The sequence below is a fragment of the Hyposmocoma kahamanoa genome, unplaced genomic scaffold (genome assembly GCF_003589595.1).
Source record: "Hyposmocoma kahamanoa isolate Upper Pololo Valley unplaced genomic scaffold, ASM358959v1 64, whole genome shotgun sequence".
In the NCBI taxonomy this organism is placed as follows: Eukaryota; Metazoa; Arthropoda; class Insecta; order Lepidoptera; family Cosmopterigidae; genus Hyposmocoma; species Hyposmocoma kahamanoa.
Window position 1 is genome coordinate 480094 of NW_020653852.1, and position 25109 is coordinate 505202.

At 39.2% G+C, this 25109-nt stretch overlaps 6 protein-coding genes across 6 annotated transcripts in view; 4 read left to right on the top strand and 2 right to left on the bottom strand.

The window, feature by feature from the left end:
• LOC113230789 (E3 ubiquitin-protein ligase AMFR-like) overlaps positions 1-5217 on the top strand; it is a 32516-nt gene extending 27299 nt beyond the window's left edge. The window contains exons 7-10 of the mRNA XM_026464878.1: positions 409-443; positions 571-822; positions 1556-1736; positions 5067-5217. Coding sequence (XP_026320663.1) covers positions 409-443; positions 571-822; positions 1556-1736; positions 5067-5217 — 619 coding nt within the window. The remainder of the gene's footprint in view (positions 1-408; positions 444-570; positions 823-1555; positions 1737-5066) is intronic.
• A 1657-nt stretch (positions 5218-6874) lies between these two features.
• Positions 6875-7637, bottom strand: LOC113230742 (dolichyl-diphosphooligosaccharide--protein glycosyltransferase subunit DAD1). Its single transcript, XM_026464819.1, has 2 exons — positions 7341-7637; positions 6875-7199 (listed from the first exon to the last, which is right to left on the bottom strand). The coding sequence occupies exons 1-2, from the start codon at positions 7630-7632 to the stop codon at positions 7069-7071; spliced, it is 423 nt and encodes a 140-aa protein (XP_026320604.1). The 5' UTR covers positions 7633-7637; the 3' UTR covers positions 6875-7068.
• Positions 7638-13121: 5484 nt separating this feature from the next.
• LOC113230741 (proteasome subunit beta type-1) lies at positions 13122-13926 on the top strand. The gene has a single exon (XM_026464818.1). It carries the CDS (start codon positions 13195-13197, stop codon positions 13891-13893), a length of 699 nt encoding a protein of 232 aa, XP_026320603.1. The 5' UTR covers positions 13122-13194; the 3' UTR covers positions 13894-13926.
• A 77-nt stretch (positions 13927-14003) lies between these two features.
• LOC113230738 (trafficking protein particle complex subunit 11) lies at positions 14004-17539 on the bottom strand. The gene has a single exon (XM_026464813.1). The coding sequence runs from the start codon at positions 17446-17448 to the stop codon at positions 14134-14136; it is 3315 nt and encodes a 1104-aa protein (XP_026320598.1). The 5' UTR covers positions 17449-17539; the 3' UTR covers positions 14004-14133.
• A 540-nt stretch (positions 17540-18079) lies between these two features.
• On the top strand, positions 18080-19402 carry LOC113230740 (SAP30-binding protein). Its single transcript, XM_026464817.1, has one exon. The coding sequence runs from the start codon at positions 18137-18139 to the stop codon at positions 18995-18997; it is 861 nt and encodes a 286-aa protein (XP_026320602.1). The 5' UTR covers positions 18080-18136; the 3' UTR covers positions 18998-19402.
• A 4218-nt stretch (positions 19403-23620) lies between these two features.
• The window catches only part of LOC113230790 (cysteine and histidine-rich protein 1 homolog), a 4625-nt gene continuing 3136 nt past the window's right edge, over positions 23621-25109 (top strand). Inside the window, exons 1-2 of the mRNA XM_026464879.1 lie at positions 23621-24247; positions 24463-24517. Coding sequence (XP_026320664.1) covers positions 23952-24247; positions 24463-24517 — 351 coding nt within the window. The 5' untranslated portion in view covers positions 23621-23951. The remainder of the gene's footprint in view (positions 24248-24462; positions 24518-25109) is intronic.

A 25109-nucleotide genomic window follows, 5' to 3' on the forward strand; every position in this document is an offset into this window, starting at 1 on the left:
TTTTTATTTTTTTTTATTTGTAGACTGAAATTATTGTAGACTAAACGTTAAATGAATGTCGGACCGTCGTCTTACTTTTTCAAACTCGTGTCTTAAATCAAATAAAGGGTACCCGCTGTATCGTAAAAAACAAATTTATACATACAAATTTTACAAGCTCATTTCGCATCACATTTTCTTTATATTCGCACACTGGCATTCTTAAAGTAATGCATCCAAATTGGGACTTGATAAGAAATTTAAAATAAATAGAAAGTTCTCTGTATAAAATACGAGTTTGAGGGAGTAAGGCATCGAAATATCAATTTTCTGGGTGCGTTCGAAATTACTAGTTATTTAAATTATTATATAACTTTGAAAATTGGAATTTGGGAGTTGAATAAAGCTCTTAAATATTCCTGGCCGGAGCCAATTTGTCGCTTCGGAGAAGAGTAAAAGGAGTGGTACGAAAAGGGTAGTCGACGTATGCGAGGCGTGAGCTGCGTGGACGTGTTGTGTGTCGGGAGCGGTTGCGAGTGCGATTCGCGAGGACAGCGAAGGAGGCCGGGAAGAGAGGGACGAGCTGAGCAGCCGCTCCTGCCGCAGGCTCGCGCTACGTGTCGTGGCTGCCGAGCTTCAGCGTGGAGGTGACGCGCGTGCGCGCGCCGGCGCGGCCGCCGCTCGACGCCATGGCGCGCCAGCTGCAGGCGCTGTTCCCGCAGTACCCGCTGGGCGCGCTGCTGCAGGACCTGGCCGACACGCGCTCGCCCGACCTCACGGCCGACAACATCCTGGAGGGCCGCCTGCCGCTGCCCGCCGCGCCCCCCGCGCCCCCCGCCGCAGGTTCGCTTCACGCTTTGTGCCAAACGGGCAGGACGCCACATTCGCGCAATGTCACGCTCTCAAAATGCCAATGTACGAAACCACCAGTTATTTATAGTTACAGGAATAGTACATTTTGTTTTTAATAAAACGTCGAACCCCCCCGCTTCATTATCACCATTATTTCAGCCGAATGACGTCCACTACTGGACATTCTGGCAGTCACATTGGCATCTGACATTCTGAGAATCTGGCATTCTGCGTATCTGGCATCTTATGTTATCTTTATTTTGTGGGATAGAAGACTCCCGTCTTCACGTAAATAAAGCTGTACTAGTATTAAAACAAGCCTTAATAAAGGAATCTAAATTATACAATCTTCATAAGCTATATATACATTAGAATATTAGAACCTGATGTGTAATTGCGATGCCTACACTAAGTAAATGTGTACCTGTATTTTAGGAATGTTTTTGGACAAATATCTTTATACTAGAGCTCAAAAAGAGGTTTTTTTATATTCAACAATAAAATAACTAATAGTTATAAATTAATGGTTACCTATATAAAAATAATTATATTACGGTTCCTCGATAGACCGACTTAACTTTTCAAACATTCTTTCCAAATATCCGCTCGGCACTCGATACCGAGGCCGCATTCGCCACCGCGACGTTTGCGACGGTGGACAGACAGGCACGTTTACATGTCGGCGCTTGATACCTTTGCGGATGGAATAACCTCCTCAATGCAGCAAGAGAGACGGTTGCAGAAGCGACGCCTGCGCAGCGTTCGGCGCCCGGCCCGCACGCGACCACAGACGCCCGCGGCGCGCAACATTTTCGCCTCCACCAGGACTACCACGTTCACGACCACGCGGACGACCACGACGGCGACGACGATCGCGACCGCGACCACGGCAACGACTCGCACGAGTGAGTGACCGTCGAATTAGTAGTGAAATGAACGTTTTGAAATAGAATCCAATAGTAGTTTATATGACTGATGAAAGGCATTGAAATACGAGAGTGGGTTTATGAAACGAGCCGAAAGGAGAGTGTCATAAAAACATCTCACGAGTGTTTTAATGCCTAATTATGTACAGTTACATACACTGCTTTATCTACACACATATTATAAGCTCTGTGATGTGTTCAACAACCGCATATTACGACTGGCGAAATGGCGACAAACGAAAACGTTTCTCGCGCATGTCACGCAACCGTAGTTTTTATTTTTAATTCATAGACAAACTAGAATCGACCCCAACTATCATATCGGTCGATATCAAGTAACGTGTGAAATTGTCAAAATTGTCTGCTATTGACTTAGAGGATGGAAAAAAATAAAAGAAAGGAGCTGCCCTAAGTACAGAATCAACGTGCATATTACCAAAATTTGAAAGTTACAAATGGCGGATTTCTTTAGTGTTGTACCATAATCTATCGATAAGTCATTATCGACATGCAAATGTATGGCTTGAATTTTTGTTTCTTTAGTTTACTGTAACCAAAGTATGCCTAAACAAACACAAGTCTGATAATTTAATCTCGAGTGGTATATTATTATAAATGTCAACACACATTTTTAAACTTCAAAAAATAATTCTTTTCAACATTACAACTGGGAACTTATTTAGTAAAAGTCACCAAACTGCTGTGCAGTTTGTTGGCGACATGCGCATTCTTGCTTAATTATACCTACTTTACTTGTATTTAACATTACGTAGTATTAATTGTACTTACTAAATAAAATATAAAAATTACTTTAAGAGGTACGCCTTTAACCTACATTTTAGTACATATTTACATAACGTCTTTTAACTAACCGTCAAGTACAAGTCTATTCAGGTTTCTGCGGATTCTAGTATTCCCGTTAATTCCCGGGCTTTCTTAAGCAAATGAATCTATCAAGCAATTTTAACACAGAAATAATGGAAGTAGTTGTAAAAATCAATTATCGGAAATCAACAATTATCATGTACTAGCTTTTCCCCACGATAAAATCCCCGCAATAAAGTTGCAAAAAACAAATGACAAAAACGAACGTGGTGGATGCTGATTATTCCAGAAACAGAACAACATGACATTTTGTTGATATATAATATATACTTCTTTATTTTGTGTTTTGATTTTTTTTTTGAATAGAGTTATAAAACCAGTATGCATTTCATATGCGGACGGACTAACGTGTGAACGCTATTGGTCGAGCGCCTTTGGTTTGTGATAAGCCGAATGAACTCTATACACGTTGGCGCTCGCCTTCACTCGGTCAGCTAGGCGAGTGACACCGAACAAGGCAAGGCAAGGCAAATAGGCTGTCTATACGTTGGTATGTTGTCATTGTATTGCAGGCTTTAAAAAAAATAGTCATTTTTAATAGTTAGAGTTGTCATTGGGAAAAATCAGAAACGAGTGGATAATTTTGTTTTCAGGAACTGAGAATAGCTAGTAAATGAGTCTTGTTTAATCTAAATTGAACATAAAATTATTTACCAATAAACCTAATGATGGAATAGCATTGTCATGTAATCTAGTTACATTTAAAGTTCTGTTAAAATTTGACTCTTCAAAATGAAGCGAACAAATGAAGATGGTCTTTGATCCAACGTTTATATTCGGCAGTCCTATGATTTCCAACCATTCTTTCTTCCTTTTTTCATTTGTAGGAAAACTTGAAATAATAATAATAAAACAATAAAAACCTCATAGTGAATTATTTTAATAACAGAATATCGATAATATGTATGCTTACAAGATCAACACTATCTCAAAATAATCGTTAACAACAATCATCAAAATATACAAACAAACAGGCAATCTAAAGTAACAAAAGCAAAATTTGGCAAGATTTATAAATAAACTACTTAAATAAGTCTAATTATATAAAATATTCGGGCTATTGTGTGATTTATAGACAAAAAAATAACACATGCCTGTGCAATGTAACATTCGATTGATTTGCAGTTTTTCTAAAGCCGCATCCTTTAATGCTGCAGCGTCGCATTTTTATTAATACCTAATTATTCTCACTGTCAATATTTTTGTCCAATTTAATTATAATACATGTGAATAATTCAATAATACATTTGGAAAACATTTGTTTTGACATTTGATGTACTTCCCTTTGACAACGGTATCATGTGCCTCATGTACTTGAAATGGCCACGGTTGGCATTTAAAATGACGTTACGAATTTTCGATTCCCGTGTTTGACACAGACCAATGTAATGCTATCTCTTTTGGCTTAAGACGGCACGTAATAGTTAAACAAAGACAATAATATGTTTATGTTTTCGAAGTCGAAATGCATCATATACATATAACGTCTGATTTATATATATCAACGTAACATGTCCTTTAGTTTCCATAGTCTAAGGCTATTGACATTGACTTATTGATATTGACATTGACATATTTTAATTTCATTTCATTTCAAATAAAACTTCATCTCGACTGATATTAGAATTGAGGTCCAAATCAAATTGTTTTGTTTTCCAGAGATGTTCGAAATTTGAATGTAATAATATCATCGAATTCTATGTTAATATGACGCAATAACATTTTTACAGATAAGAAATTTGTTGTAACATAATCTCAGTACAGAGTACTAAAAAAGTGAAATTACGTCTATTTGCTAAGTTTTATTAAAATATCTTTAAATTCGCCACTATATAGGAGTTGACCCTGGAGATAATAAATATCAGTTCTCACTAAAAGAATATTGAGAGAAAAACGCCTTAAATTGGAGAACAAAATCAACGATTAAAATAATTGCTCCTTAAGAAAATTTAGGCGTGTAGGGTATTCGTACATACATACATGCATGCATACACACAACATACCCATGCCTGTAAAATTTTCTGTATCATTAGATCCCAGATTTTTTGTTTTTGATGTAGAGTATTCGTACATACAGGCGCTATTTATAAAAATGAATCTTCATGCGTGAACAGCCACACTTAGAGGTGGATGATTTCCTTCAAAATGAAATAGGACCACTATGGAAGTACCCCCTTTCCAACGAAAAAGAATCATGAAAATCGGTTCACAAATACCGGAGTTATCGCGTAACATACATACAAAAAAAAAAGAAAAAAAACATACAATCGAATTGAGAACCTCCTTTTTTGAAGTCTGTTAAAATAGTTTACCTTTGTGCTGGTCGTCATTTGCGGTTTTTGAACACATTATAGAGAGTTTCTGATACGTGAGTAGGTAAAGTTTATGAAGGAACCCCCACCCGTGTTCGGCGTTTCTCGACAGCTCCCCCTCGTTCTCCGCGGACGCGCAGCTGCGCGAGCGCGCGCTGCGCCGGCGCAAGGAGGCGCTGCTGGCGGCGGCGCGGCGCCGGTTCCTGGCGCGCGGCGCCGGCCCGCCGCCCTCGCCCTCCACCAGCCGCGCCGCGCCCAGTTGACTGCCCCCCGCCCCCGCCCCCGCCCCCGCCACAGTGACCCGAGGCGCGTCAGGGTCGCGACGACGGGCGGGCGTCGCTCCGTCCTCCGCTGGCTAAAAGGAAATCAAATTACGAGTACTTCGACGCGCTCGGCTCCCGCCGAACAGGACTACGATCTTCTACGCTATGAAGTACGCGTCGCGGTGCCTGTGCGCTAAATTAAAAATGTAAACGGTCCCGAGTGCCGGACGGTCCGGAGTGCACATTTGGAGATACGGACGAGACGGTTGACGTGAATCTGAATTGTTTCGCAGTACGCACGAATCTAAAACTGTTCCGTTTATTACGTGAAATGTGAATAAGTTAAGTATTTTTTAAAGATTTTTTTACAATGCTTTACGTAAAACGAAATGGTTAACAAGGAGATAAAGCGTAATTGTCGCGTAGTTTAAACGGAAAGATCGGGTGTACACTGCGCCGGCGCAGGGCGCGACATCGGGTAAGATTTAGTGGCCCGCACTTAGACGGTGTACTTAATAGACAAAATTTAACATTGTTTCGTGATGGCGACCATTCAGATTTGTAAATAGTTTGTACTATTTCCAATGAGGGAACTTCTGCAAGAAATTTTCTCTTAACTCTATCTAATAGCTCCAATCGCCATTCTCATTTCTTACAATTTTTTTTTGTTTGAAGTATTATTAAACTAAAAGAATAGCCCACAATTTATTATATTCACACTTGTGATATTTTTATTACTACTTTAATTGTATGACTTGTATAGATAGACAATGCTAGCCCTTAGTAGAGACAATATCACGTTTCACGCTCAGCACAGCTTCACAAGAGACGTATAGGCGTCGTGCCGTCGTGGCGTTGGGCGAACACTCACAGAGCACCTTATTTTTTGTACTTCGACTTGAGGAATATATTTTTTTATTCAATTATAAAAACGTTTAAAAAGTATTATCCAGACATAGTTACGACAAGTAATTATCGTGTTTGCTAATTATAACTGTAATTAGCAAACGGTACACATAAACGTAAACAAGTAAACGGTACACATAAATAAATAGTGTTTGTATCTAACACTATTTATTGATGTGTACCGTTTAGATTGAACAACTTGTAATAGTAGCAAAGCCGCCGCAGCAACGATGTTGCCAGAGGAGTGAATTCCTCTCGCGTAGCTTTGCAGCAAAATATCGATGGCGACTTTAGAAGTGTTTGTACATCTTTACATTGGGGTCCTCTTACACGCAAATTATTGTCCATTATGTAGAAGCACTCCCCGCAATGAGGGAACGGAATGGAAGGGCACGGAAGTTTGCGACGGATCAGAATCAAACTATGGAATCGCGCAAATGCGTTCCACAATGAGCTAGTGCGGCGAGACAGCGTCTACGAAAGTAGTCGTCAACCGCGCCCACGCTCTAATTATGTATGGGGCCTAAGTTTTCTCAAGATGTACTTATGTTTGCTAAATAATGGCCAATTTACTTCAGGCTTAGGTGGCTGCCGCTGTTGTAATAATGAGGTACTTAAAACATCATTGAAAAATATTGCAATGTTATAAATGTAGGAATAATGTTGTTACTCCTTCAATAATGATTTTTAAATAAATTCATAACTAGTCAAAATAAAAAAAACAATATAAATACAATTAGTTTATTATTTCTCCCTATGTAAATAGCAATCATCCTCAAAACGACCATTTATTTATTTCATGAACATTATCTGATTTATTGTGACAATAGCATATTTTAGCAGTTGCAAAATTAAATTCATCCACAACACAGTGAATTAATAACAAGACAGACCAGAATTGAACCATACAATTTATTTCTTAAAAATGAAGAGAATACAATTAATTTATCCTATGAAGTTAATAACGACGATGTGTAGCACGAGGTGTGCAAATATGAAATCTGCGAAGCCACGCTCCGCACTGATGCCCTGGAATTCATTTTTGTTCTCAGGATTCACTTGCAGTCGTAGGCACACTGAAATAACCGGTAAAGCAATAAGAAACAGGTTTCTACGTAAATAATCAAATTATCCAAGGCAAATTTCCTTGAATAATATTCCATAAAGGTTATAGGTTATGTTTTTTCCAATAAATAAGAGAATCCGTAAATGATTACCTGCAAGTACGAATGAACTAACGGTGGAAATAAACCCGCTCAAGAAAGAATTGAATGGAAAAGTGCCGACAAGGCAGCAGTATGCGAACTGAATCACAGCAGTCAGGAAAATGTAAAGTAGGTACGCATCGATGATCTTCAGCTTCTTGGGAGTTTTAATGGTGTATTCTTGATATAATTTCGGAATTACAGCAGTTAGGGAAGTCATTTTGCTTAAATTAATTTGAAAATGCGTCCGCTTCGAAATCTTGAAATACACGTCAGCCGTAGGGCAGGATGCCGTAGCTGTCATGTCAACTGTCAAAACAAAACGGCTGTACTTTTTTAAATTAAGAGTTTTGGATTGGATACAAGTCCTTTGAGCCATGTCTTCGTTTAATTATTGGGATCCTCATTAAATATTTTCAATTGTGGATCTACAACATTATGTTTATACTTTCTCTTAATTATCTTAAGTATCTTGTTCGGGCTATCTAAATAGTATAACGCCGTAATAACCCGCACTCGAAGCAGTGTTGAGCGTTCATCAATTAAAATTCAATCAGGTTAAAAAATTAATTCAATTGCAAATAAAATCCTAATCGACACCAAACCTACCCCCTAACCCACCCCCATATATATAAATTTAACATAATTGTCTGTTTTAATTGTTAATCAAAAACATTGAAAAGATTGAAAATTGATTAATTGTTAATTGTAGATATATGCGATTAACGATTGCTTAATTGCGGTTTTCGCAACTAAGAATTGATCAATCATTAATTGCTGTTTGGCAATTGACAATTAATTAATTGTCAATCTTTAATTGCCAGAACAATTAAATTTTGCCCAACACTGACTCGAAGCGAGCAACTGTCGACATTTCTATAGTCGTGACTGTCGTTCCGGTTCCAAAAAATCACGGTGATAGATCACCGTGATTTTGTCACGACTGTTACTTCCGTGACCTTGTCACGCCTATAACTTACATAGCGATATACGGTTTTAGCCAGCGGCTTCTTTCTAATACTTCTAGCCGTTTTTTATAGATTGATTTAAGTTTTTACTCCCTTTATAATAAGTTTCAATTCCATTCAAAAAGTTGATTTTGTATTTAATGTAATTTTGTTTGTTACTTATTTAATGCGAATCTTTGGATTATTAAAAATAGCAATAAAGTGTAATGTTTTCTAGTAGAATACACAAAGTAGATCATACATAAATATAAAATACCAAGTCTTCCTATAATAAAAAAATATACAAAAATATTTTACTTTGTTAATAAATAGGTTTATAGTAGCTGCTGCAGATTTTTTTCATCCGCCCTTTCTAGTAGTAATAAGCACCTACGACCCTTGTGACTGAGCAAAGAAAGTCATCCTATCTCACTCACTCCCATCGCCGAAATAGCCCGATTTGAAGAGAACTACAACAAATGGCGCGCTCAGTCACCACGGAACGGAGATCGCACATTGTATCAAATACGTATGTCGTGTTGTGAGTGACGGGGATAGCTACTGGAACGGAGGAACACCTATGTGACTTTGGAATCACGGTGATACTGTTTGACGGCGGATCATTGTGATTTTTTCATCGTGACGTTATTTATTACCCACCTCTAGGCCGCCGTACATCACCGCTTCCTCGCCTCCCGCGTTTCGTACCAAAAGATAGCAGAGATCCGTTCGCGTCTCACGCGCCGCCGTGCTAGTTTTTTATTATAGACTGACTTGTAACAATAAAATTCGTGTAACAACGTCAACATTTCTGTATGGGCTTTGACGTCTTGATTGTAGGTAGTTAAGTTAGTTGTAGTTTGTAGTTAGTTAAGTTATAGAGTTGACGTACAATCGTAAAGTTTATTTTTGTTTAAATACAAGTTATTATATGGATGCTTATGTGACCGATTGCGACAGAGTTATTAAATCAACAAAACTGTAATAAAAAGTGAATCAGTCGATTCACGTAAAGTAGGGCGCAAACTCAGCGTCTAAATCTTGTACGTGACCCGTACAATTTCAGTGATTAAAGTGTTTTTAACATGATTGAAGTTTTACAATGGTCTTTTATGCGGCGGGAGTCACTTTCACTTAAATCGCATAATCTTCACTGTTCAAGTTACTATAAATAATTAAGTCATCGAAGTATACAGATATATGAGAAATAGAGATAGATACAGTCCATAGAAAATTTATAAGTCAGTTGAGAGTAAAGGAGGATGCATACAAAACCTTAGAGGATAGAAAAAAATAGTCTTAGTACAGACGCCAGCACATCAAGCTACACATTGGCGTATCTTATTCCGTCACATTGGAAGCGATTTTCGAAAAAAAGAATTTGTAGTCTGATGTGCCGTCCGTACAAAACACACGTTTGTGTTTGTAATCCCTTCAAACTGAAGTCACCACAGATATATGTCTAGTTAGACGTCGCATAGTCATGAAAGACACTCAGTCTTTTAAAGCGTTTTATAACGACTCGACCCCATTTTACAGTGCTCGACCTTAAAATTAAGACTAGGGGTTCCAGTTTTTATTAATAACATTCAATCGTTATACCAAAAGACTCAAAAGACTTAAACGACTCGAGCTGTTTGCAAAGGATTTATACCTATTTTATGTCTTATTAAACCCGAAGTTATAAATAAAAATGACGTAAACAGTATGTAGTAAATAATCACGTTTATTTACTTATAATAAAAATCGTAAAATAAATACCTTGTGGGTAGAATAAAAGCACGCCATACGGCTCATAACTCGCGACTCCAGAGGCTATGAGGCGCCAATCGTTTAAGTCGTTTTAGTTTTTTTAGTCGTTATAATATGTATAAGTAATAAGTCTTTTAAGCTTCCTAGGGTTAAAAGACTTCGACTCGAATTAGTCTTCAGTTTTAGTCTTATGACTCAAGACTTGAGGGTTAAGAGACTAGACTAGTCGTGAGGCGTTGAAAATTAGGCGAGGTTTTTTAAAAGGCCGACGACGAGGCCGAAGCTGTCTTCGACTGACGGGGAAAAGACTGTTCTTTTCATCACTAACGCCGCAAGTACAGCAATTTGTATGAAAACCAAGCGTGCCTAGAGATGGGTCATGGATAAATATCATTGGGGATAAATACTCAGTAGAAAGATAAATATGGATAAATATCCATATTTATCCATTTTTACTCGATATTTATCCAAAAATGTGGATAAATATTTTTTTTTATCGTGGTTTATTATTTATATAGTAAAACAAAGTATATTTTTTTAAGCTTAAATTAATAAACCTTCAAATCCTTAATAAAGGTACAGTACCAACCTTCATAAATAAAAGATGCAGGACGATTATAGACCTAACCCTAGCGTCGGAAGGACCTGTAAATCTTGTCCAAGACTGCTACGTGTCCGAAGAAGCGTCCTTCTCGGACCACAGATGGATAAGATTCAGCTTAGAAACAACCACCAAAGAACAACAACCGAAACGGAATCCCCGAAAAACCGAACGTAAATTGCGGCAAGGCCAACACTGGTGGGGGCCTGAGCTTAAGAGACTACGAAGAAGGGTAAGGAGACGCTTCAATAGAGAAATGAACACATGCGCGGATGAGAACTGGGAAAACTACAAGACGGCCAAATCCAAGCTAAAAAAGCGCATACGGTTCAGGAGCACCGCGTCATGGAGAGGCTACTGCGGGAACATCACGTCATGTGCACAAGCAAACAGAATAAGGAAAGTCCTCGGCAACTCAAATTCAACTGAGCTAGGGTCAATACGCAAAATAGACAACACATACACAACTTCCCCTGCGGACACGGAGAGAACCCTACTGGAAGCAAATTTCCCGGGATGTGGGTTCGTCCAAGACGAAAGGTGCGAAAAAATGAACTACAACACATCGCTCCATAACTGGCGATACGCTGAACAAGTAGTAACATACGAAAAGACAAAGTGAGCAGTAAACACCTTTGAACCGTACAAAGCTCCGGGCCAAGATGGCGTATTCCCCGCACTCCTACAATAGGGGCGGGGACACACTAGTCCAGCACCTGGTCAACATCTTTCAGGCCTGTCTAGCATTCAGCTGGCGACAGGTAAAAGTGATATTTATACCAAACCAGGTAAAAACGACTATACTGACGCGATGTCCTTCAGACCAATCAGCCTCCCATCGTTCTTCTTGAAGATATAAGAATGGTTATGTGACAGAGAACTGAGGGATGGAGCGCTTAAGAACATACCACTACACGGAAACCAACATGCATACAGTCAAAGCAAATCCACTAAATCGGCCCTACATGCCGTTGTGGGCAAGATAGAAGAGGCCCTCAAAGGCAAAGCAATCTGCCTAGGCACCTTTATCGATATTGAAGGAGCCTTCGATAAAACCAACTTCTCCAGCATACAATCAGCACTGAGAAGACACGAAGTGGATGAAGTGCTCATCAGCTGGATTAGCAACATGCTAAAACTAAGAACAATAAAAACAACAGCAAATGAGACCCCATGGGCCATAGTAGCGAAGGGAGGGGTACTGTCGCCTCTGCTGTGGAACATGGTCGTAAATGACCTCATCATTAAACTGAACAAAGAACATTTCTATACAGTAGGATATGCTGATGACATAGCTATACTGGTACGAAAATTATGCCAATATAGTCTGCGACATTACACAAGCTGCACTCCGGATTGTGGAAAGATGGTGCAGGGCATATGAACTATCGGTGAACCCAACAAAGGCGGAACTAGTAATGTTTACAAACAAAACTCTTCAGTACAGAACTACAGATATCAACCGAAGTCAAGTACTTGGGAGTAATACTGGACAACAAGTTGAATTGGAACAAGCATCTGGACAACAAAATTAAAAAAGCTACTATCACCTTCTGGCAGTGCCATAGAATGGTAGGTAAACAATGGGGACTTTCACCCAAGATAACACTATGGCTCTACACAGCGGTGACAAGACTCATGATCAGTTACGGCGCGATAGTATGGTGGCCACGAACCAAACTGACGACCGCAACCGACAAGCTGGACAAATTCCAAAGATTCGCTTGCATGGCGACGACCGGCTGCAAGAGGACAACTCCGACTGCCCTCGAAGCGATCCTGGAGTTTCAGGAAATGAAAACGCAGATTACTTGGCGAAGATTATCGTTGACAGCGACAATGGCAGCCCTGGCCCTATTAACGATGTTGCCATACCTTTGACAGATTTAGTTCCTATTTAAAAAAAACGGTTATTAGAGCAGTGGAATGAAGACTGGCAAATCACCCTGGCAAGAAAAGGTACTTGGTACGCCTCCATTAATCGTGTTATTGGAAGAAATCCCTGGTTCAATAATTACTGTCCAAGAGAAAGAAATTTTTTTACTACACTATCGAGATTGAGAATGGGACACGCACGATTCAATGCTCATCTCCATCGCATGCGTATTATTGATTCTCCAATATGTACCTACTGCAATAATGCTGATCAAACTTTGGACCATATATTTTTAAACTGTATATCCTTCAATTTACTACGCCTTAGCCTCATTGATGACCTGCTGGAAGTATATAGCAAACCCGAGGATATCCCGCGCTCAACAGCAGACCTATTAAAAAACATAGAAGCTTATCCTGTCCTATACAAATATCATCTACCCTTCATGACTTATGAAATAAATTGAAAGAAATAAACTACAGAACAGGCGCTGGTCGCCTTTGCCATTAGATCAATGAAAGATAAAATTTTTATGAAGAGGCTGTATGGTAAAAACTTTGCCTACCCAAATGGGTGAAAATTAAAAAAAAAAGAAAAAATGACAATGACGCACAGCACCCAGTACGATTTTGTGCATGTCATTCGATTATTTCAATAATAGAGGCACAAAATAGAAATTGTTAGAAGAAAATGATGGGTCTTACAAGTAAATTCCCTGAATATGCAGTTCCTGGCGCGAAGCAAGTTGGTTTTGAGCCATACGCTGATAATGGAGGCAGCGTTGTGGCTATTGCCGGCGAAGACTACGCTGTGATCGGAGCCGATACTCGTCTTAGTACTGGTTTTTCCATCTACACGAGAGAGCAAAAGAAGTTGTTTAAGCTGTCGGACTCCACGGTACTCGGCGCGACTGGCTGCTGGTGCGACACGCTGACTCTCACACGGCTCCTGCAGGCGCGCATGCAAATGTACGAGCACGAGCACAATAAGCCGATGTCGACGCCCGCCGTCGCTCAGATGCTATCTACTATGCTGTACTACAAACGTTTCTTCCCTTATTACGTGTCCAACATTCTCGCAGGATTAGATTCGGAAGGTAAGGGCTGTGTCTATTCGTATGATCCCATTGGGCACTGTGAACGCTCCAACTACCGAGCCGGAGGGTCGGCCGGCGCGCAGTTGCAGCCACTACTCGATAATCAAATTGGACTGAAGAACATGCAGAATGTTGTGGAGGCTCCTCTGCCCAAGGATAAAGCTTTAGCCCTTCTCAAAGATGTTTTCATAAGCGCTGCAGAAAGAGACATTTACACAGGTGACTGCATTTATATACTCATGATCACAGCTAATGGCACCCAGGAAGAGAAGTTTGAACTCCGTAAGGATTAGAGTTATAAATTGTAATATGGTAATAAAATTTTTGTAACTAAATATTGATTCTTCATTTGCTCTACCTTTTCTTTCTCATAGAAATAAAAAACAATGGAAACATTTAACTCAATTTAATATTTAAAATAATTATAAGGTAACTCTACATACATATACATACAAAACAACTTACACTTTGTTCAAATTATTTACAATATTCATTGCAAATCCAAATGGAATAGATACCTGTAATAATGTAGTTTATTTATTGTACTTCGGCATAACAAATATATTTTGAGGAAATACTTTTTCAAACATTTCTGTAACAACATCTTGACATGAAGCATCACCTAGCACTGTGGCTTTTAATCTAGGGGGAGTGGTGTTGCCAGCGGTAAGCGGGTGAATATTATAGCAGAGCTGCACTTTGTCCCTTGGAGGGACTGTGACTGACAACTTCTTATAGCCTGAAAACATGTAAGCATCAGTGCCTTCCACAGTGAGGCTAAGTCTAACAGGTGTGTTGGATTTACCAATTAAAGTGCACTTAAGAGGAACTGATGTAAGCTGTTGAACTACTTCTGGATAATTGACTTCAATAGCTATTGGACACTCATCTATGAGCAGACCAGAAAGAGGAGTGCTACTCATCACACAATGCCTTTCTGGATTGCTCTTTCTTCTCCATGTAATATTGTACAAGCCAACTCTTGTTGGGGTATCTTTTGGTTTGTACTTGGCCTGTATGCAGATAGCATCTGAAGCTATATTTTTTTCAGCAACATCCACATTTTTTATGCATGATGGTGGTTTCTCATTGTCACCATATTTGAAGCAGTCCATCACCTCCAACTCTGTATTTACTATCAGCAACTCCCAGGGGCTTAAGATTTTCATTTGAGGCATTACAATAAATGGGTCATCAACAAAACACTTTGATGTTGGCCTAAAATTCATAGACACAAAATTTGTTGTAACCTCAAATGGCTTTATCACTGTTATTTTTGTTGTGAAATCTTTTGCACATTCCAACTTTAAAATTTCCGGCAGGTCTATTATGTAAGATACTTTAATTTGAACCGTGGTGGTTGCTGTTCTGTTGGTCTTCAAATAGAAAGTTGTCCAGTGATTGGAAGATTTCTTAATACTGCCTACTGGTATTCTTAATGGTTGGCTCTGAGCTTCACCCTCTTGTAGACTGAGTTCAGTGACGGTCTCTGGATTTGGGTTATCAGGAGAGCTCAGTAGAGACAGGGCAAGTTTCACATCATACACAGAGCTTTCTTCGTTGTTAGTAATAGTAAATGTTGTTGGAAACCATTCCCCCTGAAGTGCAGGACTGCTGTTTGAAACTTCTATAGACAGCCTACACTCTCTTGCTGTAATTGAGGCTGTGGTCAAGGGCACAATACAATCAAACTCATAGTCAGCTTTAGGACTCAGGATGAAATGTAGCAGCTCTGGATGTGTGACCGACTCTGATGTTTTATTGTCTTCCAATTTGAAATTCATTATAATCTTTCTCTTCCTATCTGAACTTAACACAAACGAGACATTCTTGATATGTAAATCAGACCCACTATCTAGAGGATTTGATTTAAATTGACACAAAAATTTTTTCACTTTCCCACCTTCAAGTAAAATTGTGTTGTTGGTGTTATCTGATACTGGGATATCAATAGTTTCAGTATGACTAGAAACAGTCATGAACGCATTCTTTACCTCAAGTGTTGTTGCATATGTTAGTCTGACATATATATCTACTTCTATGATTTCATCCATTCTATACTTTGACTGCCTGAACTTTGGCTTCACCTCCACAAAGCTGGAAATGTTAGCCATATCCACAGGTACTGTGAGTGGTTCCTTCTCCACTGCAACTTGCCACAATTCCAGTGCTTTGTTATGTGAGGAGATCGGCAAGTCTGGCTCCGGGGAGGGGACGCTCATGTTCAAAACTGACATTATATTTTCGTATATCCGCTCCTTATCATTGTTTGGCACTTGTATATTTTTTGACAGTGCTTCTATTGATAGTTGAATATAATCTTGAATTTTAGCTGACAGATAGGCACATTGCAATGCTCGATTAAGAACATGTGATGCAAGGAACCACCATTTTTCCCTTCTGTAATCCCACAACATATGGGTAAGCAATGTGAGAGCTTTTCCATAGTCAGCACAATAAAAATACTCATTGGCCATTTCCACCACAAGCTGCTTCCTCATTCTAGGTGAGTGGAATGTTTTAAATTGGGAAATAGCACAGCCAAGGAAACTCACTATCATTGCGGAGTGATTGAAAGTCCTCTCATTATACTGGAGTGCTAATACTGCAGCCTGTTCCTTCTGAGGATCATGTGGATCAGCACTGAGCCGACCCGGGCGCCATGGCCTCTGACCATAATACTCAATTATTCCCTCCAATGGGTCTGGTGGTGGTGGATATTGAAGAGCTTCACCACACACTGATCGCATGGCCTGCCTTCTTTTTGCTGTGAATTGGGCTGCATGCTGATAGTAGAAGCCAGGATGTTGTGATTGTATAGCTGGAAGCCCTGCACGAATTGCCTCATCAAACAGTTCTCCAAAGGCACTATATTGTCTAGCAATCCAAGCATAGTGCTCAAACAGCAGCTCGGTAGGTCCTACTCTATTCTTGTATCTCTCTATGTGAGACTTCAGTTGAGCAATGGCATCTCTAGGCAAGTTTAAAGCAAACAACAGCTTGCACAGTTTATAGTTGATGAATCCAGCTACTGTCCTCACTTCATGTAAATTGGTATCTACAGTTCTAGTCTCCAGCAAGTTGTTGTAAGCATGCATGTAGTGCTTGTGAGCAGTGCTCAAGTCCTGCTTCAGCTCATTTAAGTAGCCCAGCTTAAATTGGTGTCTAACAAATAGATACTGGTGTGTAGTCTTATTTAGATGATCTCTGTGTTGCTTTATGTTCTTGGTCTCATGGTGGTAGTAGTTCTGTGCTATATCGTAAAATGCATTCTCCAACCTCGCTATGTAGCCCATTAAATGGTCACTGTGTGGAAGTACAAATAGGGATTTTGATTGTATCTCACAAGCAGCACATAATGCTTGCGCTCTCTCTGCTCCTAACATATACTCGGAGGGAGGAGGGGACAATCCACTCTGCACCACTACCACAGCGACGCGAGTAGCATGGCCCTCTATCGCCGCCCGAATAGACTGAACTCTAGAGGCACATTCAATAATCTTTTCATTCCACTGTGGGTCATTCCATTCCATGTCGTAGAATATAACGACTAAGGCAGGGATCAGCGTGACTCGCTTTTGAATCCAATTTTTCTTTAATATCCCTTTGGGAATGTACCATTCGTATGAGTTCCTTTTGGGTTTGACGACAGGGAACTCGAATGTGTTGGGCAGCAGCTTAAAACGCACAGGTGCGCGATCCGCGCGGCGATTGTTGGAGAAAGCGTCCCATATCGCGCGGTGCACAGCGTTGTTCACGGTGTCAAGCCCCGAGAGCGCTACCAGCGCTTGGGGCTTCAATATCACCTCAGGGGGAAACTCCGTGTAATCGCTCGGCTGCGTCGCCATATTTCCTGCGGCATCAACCAAGTAACCGACTCCACGTCACATAAGCCACACTGATGCCACTATTTCATATTTGGACACTACACGGAACTGGGGAAGTATTCTTCTGCACTACAATCTATAATACTCTCGACACCCCCATCATTCGTCAACTCAACCATCAAAATATCAAATCAAATTGACTCGTACGTTTCTTTCATCGTACCTATGTTCGTTGGAATTTTGCATTTTAATTTTAACAGAACTCGACAAAAATCAATTTCATTAGCTAAATCCTCAACAAATATTTATTGACGTCATTAATTACACGATACAACGATATACTAAGATATTAATCCAAAATACCCTGTGGATATGAAAAAGCAAGCTCAAAAAGTTAAAAAGATATGGCAAGCTCAAAATAAAACAAATTTTGAAAAAAGGAACGTTTTGACGCGTTGCAGTTTAAGTTTTTTTTTTATGGCTTCAAATCTTGAAAGAACAGTACTTGTCAATCAAATTCGTATGGCTTGACGCCAAAACCGTTAAAATTCTATTAAAAAAAAAAAGGAAAATGGGTTATGTTTTGTTTTGTATAACGAAGCCAAAACCTATAAAAGTAAAAAAATAATTGAATCGTATAATTCAGTGGCAAATTGTTTTGTTTTGTAATTATAATTTTGTGAATTAGAAAGTAAAAGCGGACATCATCATGACATCTCAAGCACTCGCTTCACTCACTGCAACATACACGGACTCCGAAGGTGAGGAATCTATCGAAGAACAACAATCTCCTGATAAAGACATGCTTACTGTAACGCTCTCAGCTCCTACAAGTCCTAAAAATACGGGCGAAAGTAGCAAGCCTGGCTCGGCGCCTGTCTCACCCAGGCCGCGACTTGTTTCTTACATCGATGACACAATGGTTTCGGACGAGGAGCAGCTGTCACCACCTCCAGAGAATCAAGATGACATGCGACGGTTATCTATGGATACGGATACAGACGAGGCCGTGCCACGGTCTGACCTTGACGACTCGCAGGACGGTGTCACGATACCGCCTGAACCTCCTGGCAAGTGTCCCAAGGAGTTGCAAGAGACCATTGCAAAATTCTACAGTCGCATGCAAACTGACGGCCTGGACATGAACAAAATTATTCAAGATAAAAAAAACTTCCGGAACCCCAGCATTTATGAGAAATTGATACAATTTTGTGACATTAATGAATTGGACACAAATTATCCGCCAGAAATATATGATCCTTTAAAATGGGGTAAAGAGTCATACTATGAAGAGTTGGCGCGAGTGCAGAAACTTGAGATGGATCGACGAGAGAAGGAGAAGAAAGAGAAATTAGCTAAAATAGATTTTATCACTGGAGTGAAGAAACCAGAGAGTGATGATGAGAAGAAGAGGAAATCTAAGTGGGATCAGGCAGCACCGAATGTGGGTGCTAAACCTACAATCAAACAACCAGGGCTTCTGCAGCAGCCACTTACTAGCAGTGCCACAGGGACTAAAGGCACAGTCATTTCTGCTTTTGGATCTCTACCCAAAAAACCTAAAATATGACATTAATACTTTTTATTGACTTACAAATAAATGGACGTCGGGTCCGCACTAAAAAGTGTCCGAACTTACAGGGCGTTAAAATCGTATACAGAGCGTCAATCACGCTGTAGTCTTCGTTTGTTCGACTGACAGCACACTTGTCAATGATGCTGTATTGTGTGGTAAAACCTTGTAAAAATTACTCAACTAAAGTGAAATAACAGGATGGTATATCATATTGTCAGTAAGTACTACATTGTGTTATCATAGTTATCATTTAAAAGTGTTATTTTAAGCACTAGTATATATAGTATTTAATTTATATGTAAATTAATCGTAAATAGAAATTACAAAGCAATCAAACCAATCAAATAGCTAACTGTCTCTTTCCGACTCATTCCTTGCGTAAAAGACTGAATGAGACCCATCACCTCAATTTCAATTGTTTGAAACACAAGCGTTTGAAATATTTAGAACAAAAATTTCATAGAGTCGCTTTGATGCTAATGTTATTATTAAAATATTTTTTAATACATGTTAGTAATACTTTCAAATAGTGTTGTACTCTTTCTATGGCTCGGGGTTACGAATCAGAAGACCGAAAATACATTTGCCCGAAATAACGTTTGTATGAACATCCATATTTCCGAAAGTATTTTTTTAGGTTTTTGGGAGAAATATGTGTATGGCCTACATTTATTTCTCTCGTGAGTTTGGGTGCAATTTGTGGTTGTCTATATGTGTGTCCATGGCACCCGCGACACAGGGTTTCCCTAATGCGGGGCAATGTTGAGTGTGTGAGTTATTATAATTATTATTATTAATTAGTACCTAAGTGTTTATTTTGGAAAGCGTTTCTCATGCGCAATCAATCTCACAACGGCAAATACCTACTATACTACCGTCATAGTCTTACTTTTTCAAGCATAAGAAACATTTGCAAGAACTATGAGCAGTACGACTATGCCTGTTGACGGAATCAACCATTGTCAGTGATAAACCGTAATAATTATATTGAATCAATGTAAGCACTACGGCATATCGAAAAATGGTGACGTTTTTGAGCGCAGTATAAATTCAGTACTATGCACGAACGGGTTAAGAAAATGGTAAGAAAAGAAAGGACACCAGAGCTGATGCAAGCTTGATGAAAGACCATAATATTAAAGCTTTGGTATGTGATTACATCAATGAGTGAACCGTGCATAGAAAGGAGAGAATACAGGAATTTATCCAGGAAACATAGCTTGAACATAAGAAGAAAGTAACAAGTATTAACAGAGAACATCTTACGCCGCCAAAATGCATTAAAAATCAAAAGTTGGATGAATGACAAAATATCATACCTTAAGAAACAAAGAAGGTAATTGAAGCAGACTGATAGTGCAAATTAAATAGGATTTTTTTTTAAAGTTTAGGCAATTTGTAGCTTTCACATGCAAACAATGCATAATAATACAAATAGTACAACCTTGATAGCCTAACGGTTTGCACTGCACTGGGCACTGGATGAGAAGTTCCCGGGTTCGATACCGGTAGGATCAACTTAACAAATTAACTTTTCTAAATGGTTCTGGTCTTGGTATTCTATTGTAAGACAATCACCTGGTCTGAAACTAAGGAACTCTCTGAACATACTTCCCATGAGTAGCAGAGTAACAGAATCCCAGAGCAGAACCAATTTACAAAAGTTCATTTCCCAAATTAGTTCTACTGGGAATTAAACCTGGGACAACGAACGATGGAATTTGTTCCGGGGCATAACTCAGAACACCCAGGCTAGAACAACTTAGAAAAGTTCAAATTTAGTTTATAGTTGATTGAGCTGATTTTTTACGGTTTTAAAAAAAAATCTCGATTTACTCGAGAAATCGGGTACGAGAATTCTATCTATTCTGACTACTCCATTATACCTGTGTTCAAGTAGTTTTCACTAGAAGCTACATATGGTGCATTTTGATAAGTTTCCAGTAGAAGCTGAATATGGTGTTTTTTGCGCCTTTCAATTGTTGCAAGCAAAATTAGGCAGTACTGCAATGAGATTACAATTTAAATTCAACGTTTTAGCTTTTTCATATTCCTTTACATGTCACTACGTTTAAATAGGTTGACTTGGGACATTTTTTTCGTGGTTTTTGTATTAGACCCGTCGTCCATTTATTTGTAAGTCAATGCATTAATAATTCTATTTCCATGGCTAAGTAGTATTTTAAGAAATAGTATTAAATTATAAAACACTTATTTAATCAAAGGTTGTCATTGAGTCCGTTGTTCTCCACGTTTTCAGGTTCTGTACTCAAACTAGGTATCCTTAATTATAGTTTCACCATGCCCGTCTGTCTGCCCGCCATTGGACCAAAGATTCTCATTGCCTAGAATGACTTTGTTCTTGGCTTTTCACGACTAGAATTACAGTCATTGTCATTGTTTATAACTTTTTCCAAATTGTGAAACCTATAAAATAAAAAGGAAATTTAGATTGACTTTGAATAGTTTGAATATACTCTTTTCAAATGACACTACTTTGTGCCAACACTTTAAGGATGGAAAAAACCAACACCAAGTGAAATAGTCCATTGACGGGCTGAAGAAGAGCTGTGTGAGCTTTTTGCTTAGACTATGGTTTCCACCCTCTAAGGCTTTTTGTAATAAGGATGTTTTTTATTCACTGACACTGGCGATGATTGCCATAATTTTTGTATTATTCATAAAAAACTGATACTGGCACAAGCCTAGTGGCCACCATAAAGGAAATAATAATAAGGTTAAGAAACAGACAGCAAAAAAATCAAAGATATTATTGAGATAAACCGAGATGGAAATATGATAAACTAAAATTGGAAGGAATTATGTACCATATATTAGAAATTGTATGAATAAGTACTTAATTGTCTATAACGCAAGCTCGTGTCATATTGACTTCACGGTTTCGTCCGTTGCGTGTTTGTGTTCAGAGAAAGCAGTCGAAAAAATTGAATTTAAACACATAAATTTATCCTCATTTTCTTAACCCTGGGCAATTTCCACCAGATGTAAAAAAATGTTCGAAATTCAAATAAATAAGATGTCCGCCATACAAATTTCAAAATCTTCTATAACGGAAACTATTAGCGATAGGTACGAGGTGCTCGAAGAAATGTCTTATTATATAACACCGCGTTTACACTATCGTGCTGGCTATGCACGAATGTTTTGTCGAAACAATCGAAGAAACATTTGTGTCGAGTGGTTGAAAACGGTGTTGGGCAAAATTTAATTGTTCTGGCAATTAAAGATTGACAATTGCGAAACAGCAATTAACGATTGATCAATTGTTAGTTGCGATAATTAAATTAAATTAATTGTTAATTGCGGTTCTCGCAACTGACAATGATCAATCGTTAATCACGTATATCTACAATTAACAATTAATCAATTTTCAATCTTTTCAAAATTTTTGATTAACAATTAAAACTGATAATTATGATAAATTTATATGGGGATGGGTTAGGGTTTGGGTTGGGGGGGACAGGGGTGAGTTTGGGAGTGGGTTAGGTTAGGTAATCTATAAAGATTTTTTTTAAATATTTTTTTTCCGGGTGGAAGGAAAATATTTATTATTCAGGGTTCTTGAATATGCGTTTTCTATGTGTTTCTTTATTTATCTATAAAGATTTCCCCCATTAAAAAAAAAGGGGGTGGGTTGGGGGTGTGTTAGGGGGTGAGGGATTCGGTCACTCATACGCTCACCCACGCCCTAACCCACTCCCTAATCCACCGCCGAACCCACCCCCTAACTCACTTACACGCTCACCCACCCCCTAATCCACCTTTTTTTTTGAGGAGGGGGAAATCTTTATGGATACCCCTGAGCCCAGGGAGACTCAGGGGTTATGTGGGGACTCTCCCTCCAGACTGGAGGGCCCACTAAAACCCCCCCGGGTTTCGGGATCGGTGAACATTCACCACGACGCCGCCCGACCGCCCTAGCTTGCGCCAGGGCTCCCGCGCCAACGGAGGGGCGAGTCGGTTGTCCTCCGACCCGCCCCCCAGATGAGTGAGGCCGTGCAATCCAGGCTCCGGAGTCCCTGTCCAGAGCCCGCTGGCCTCACTAGGGGTTCACCCCCCCTAACCCACCTAGCCCAAGTAAGGTTAATAGTTCTCGTATTCGAATGATTTCAATGATCATTCATTACTAATAATTAGTACTAATCCATAGATTCCATAGAGCATTTCTGCTCGTGATCATCTAGCCCTCTCTGATATATGATAAACACTGTAAATGTGACGGGTACAGAGATATTTTGTGGCATGGACGTGATGAATGAGGTGTTCCGATGTAATAATCAATCGACTCGTGCACCCGACCGAATGGCAGGGGCATTCGGTAGTTAATCATTCGACTGGAGTCTAATGGTTGTGCTTGGATTCGACTTCGCGAATGATTTGCCCATTCGAATGATTAGTATTAGTAACATTCAAAGTCGCGCATCGCTACTCTGACTAGTATATAGTAAACTGTGAGCATTATTGAGCACGTTATAAGCATGATATGACAATTATAATTACCAATATCACAGAAAAACCCAAAAGACCAAAACACTTGACAGCAAGAAATGTCAACCTAGCAAAAAATAAAACGACAAACGTCAGAGCTAAAATAAAATCGTTCATTGCCCGTGGTCCAACTGCGTAGTCCAACTACCAGTCCAGGACCAGGGGCAAAAAACTTAACGTGACTGTGAACTGTGACCCTTCTGGAAACGGTCTTGTAGTGTGACATTCGATTAATTTTAAATCGATTCTCTACTGATAAAATACATATTCATATAATTACCGGTAACGGTAAATATAATTTAGAACAACACTAGCAAATCAAATACGCAGTTTTCTTTCTTTGTTTGCGTGTGAGTGATTAATTTGAAGTTGATGCTGTGACGCAGGAAACATATTCGTGTTTTGATAATACTGTATTTTGTTTACATCGCATTGGGCAATGGCTGAAGCGCCGCCTAGCGAGCCAATGCCCTGCTCCAGTGAGAGCACGGAGCCCATGCTGGAAACGGAGGCCGCCGACACAAAAGATGACGAGGGCCCATCTGCTAAGAAGCGTAAAATGATCTCGGAGAGAGAGACCTCGGACAAACTTGAGCACAGACTGGGAGGAATTTTGTGCTGCGCCGTGTGCCTGGACCTGCCCCAGGCGGCCGTCTACCAGGTATTCTTAAAACAGCTGATATTGTCACGCGCTCATCAGCTGTTTTGCCAAATATTTTCACTGGCTTTCATTACGTAAGAGCGTGAATATCTCGGGTCGCGGTTGCGAAACACGTCGTCGTGCCGACGCCTACACGACGATTGTTTATCAGTGAGCATTCGAGTCTCAAACTTAAGGCGTCACTTTTTCACTTTACTATAATACTCTTTTGTTATGTATAACGTAGAGCGCGAGCTTACCTGTGTTGAGCGCCCTATATCGTGGCTATTATTAGTCTCCACTGTACCAGCTGTGTTCATAAATCACAATTGAATTGGCCAATGTATGGATGTACACAGAAACAGGTCAGCAGGATGTTGACTTATTTCTGTGTACCTACCTTGTTTATTACTGTGATAGTGTAAAGCTATGGATGTAGCTGTATTGTTAAGAGGCTGTGATATTGTAAGGATGTATTGCAACTAGTGTATGATTTAGCAAACAATTTGTGTATCACTCTTGTAACATTTCACTTCAATAAAGAAATGTATGAGAGATTTAGTTCTTTGTTTATTCAGAAATCCCTAAATCAAACCCTATCCTAAGTGTAGCACAAGTCCTTTTAATAGTATTCATATATAAATTGGAAATGCATTGCTTTTATTAAAAAATGGCAGTTGACAATTGAGGTTTACATTTAACAACTAGCTTATTTTAACATCTTGTAATTTTAATTAATTAAAAATTCACATACATGGTTATTTTGTACATATAATACAGAACATATTATTATGCAAGTATAGACAACACTGCCTAGTTGATTATTTTTCTTATCTTACACAAACATTTCTTGAGTTCTTGTTATTCTTCATGCAGTAAAGAAAATTGTGTAATGTAATTATATTACATTTTGGTTACATATTGTTTAAATTTTGTTTTCCTTGATATTTATTGTGC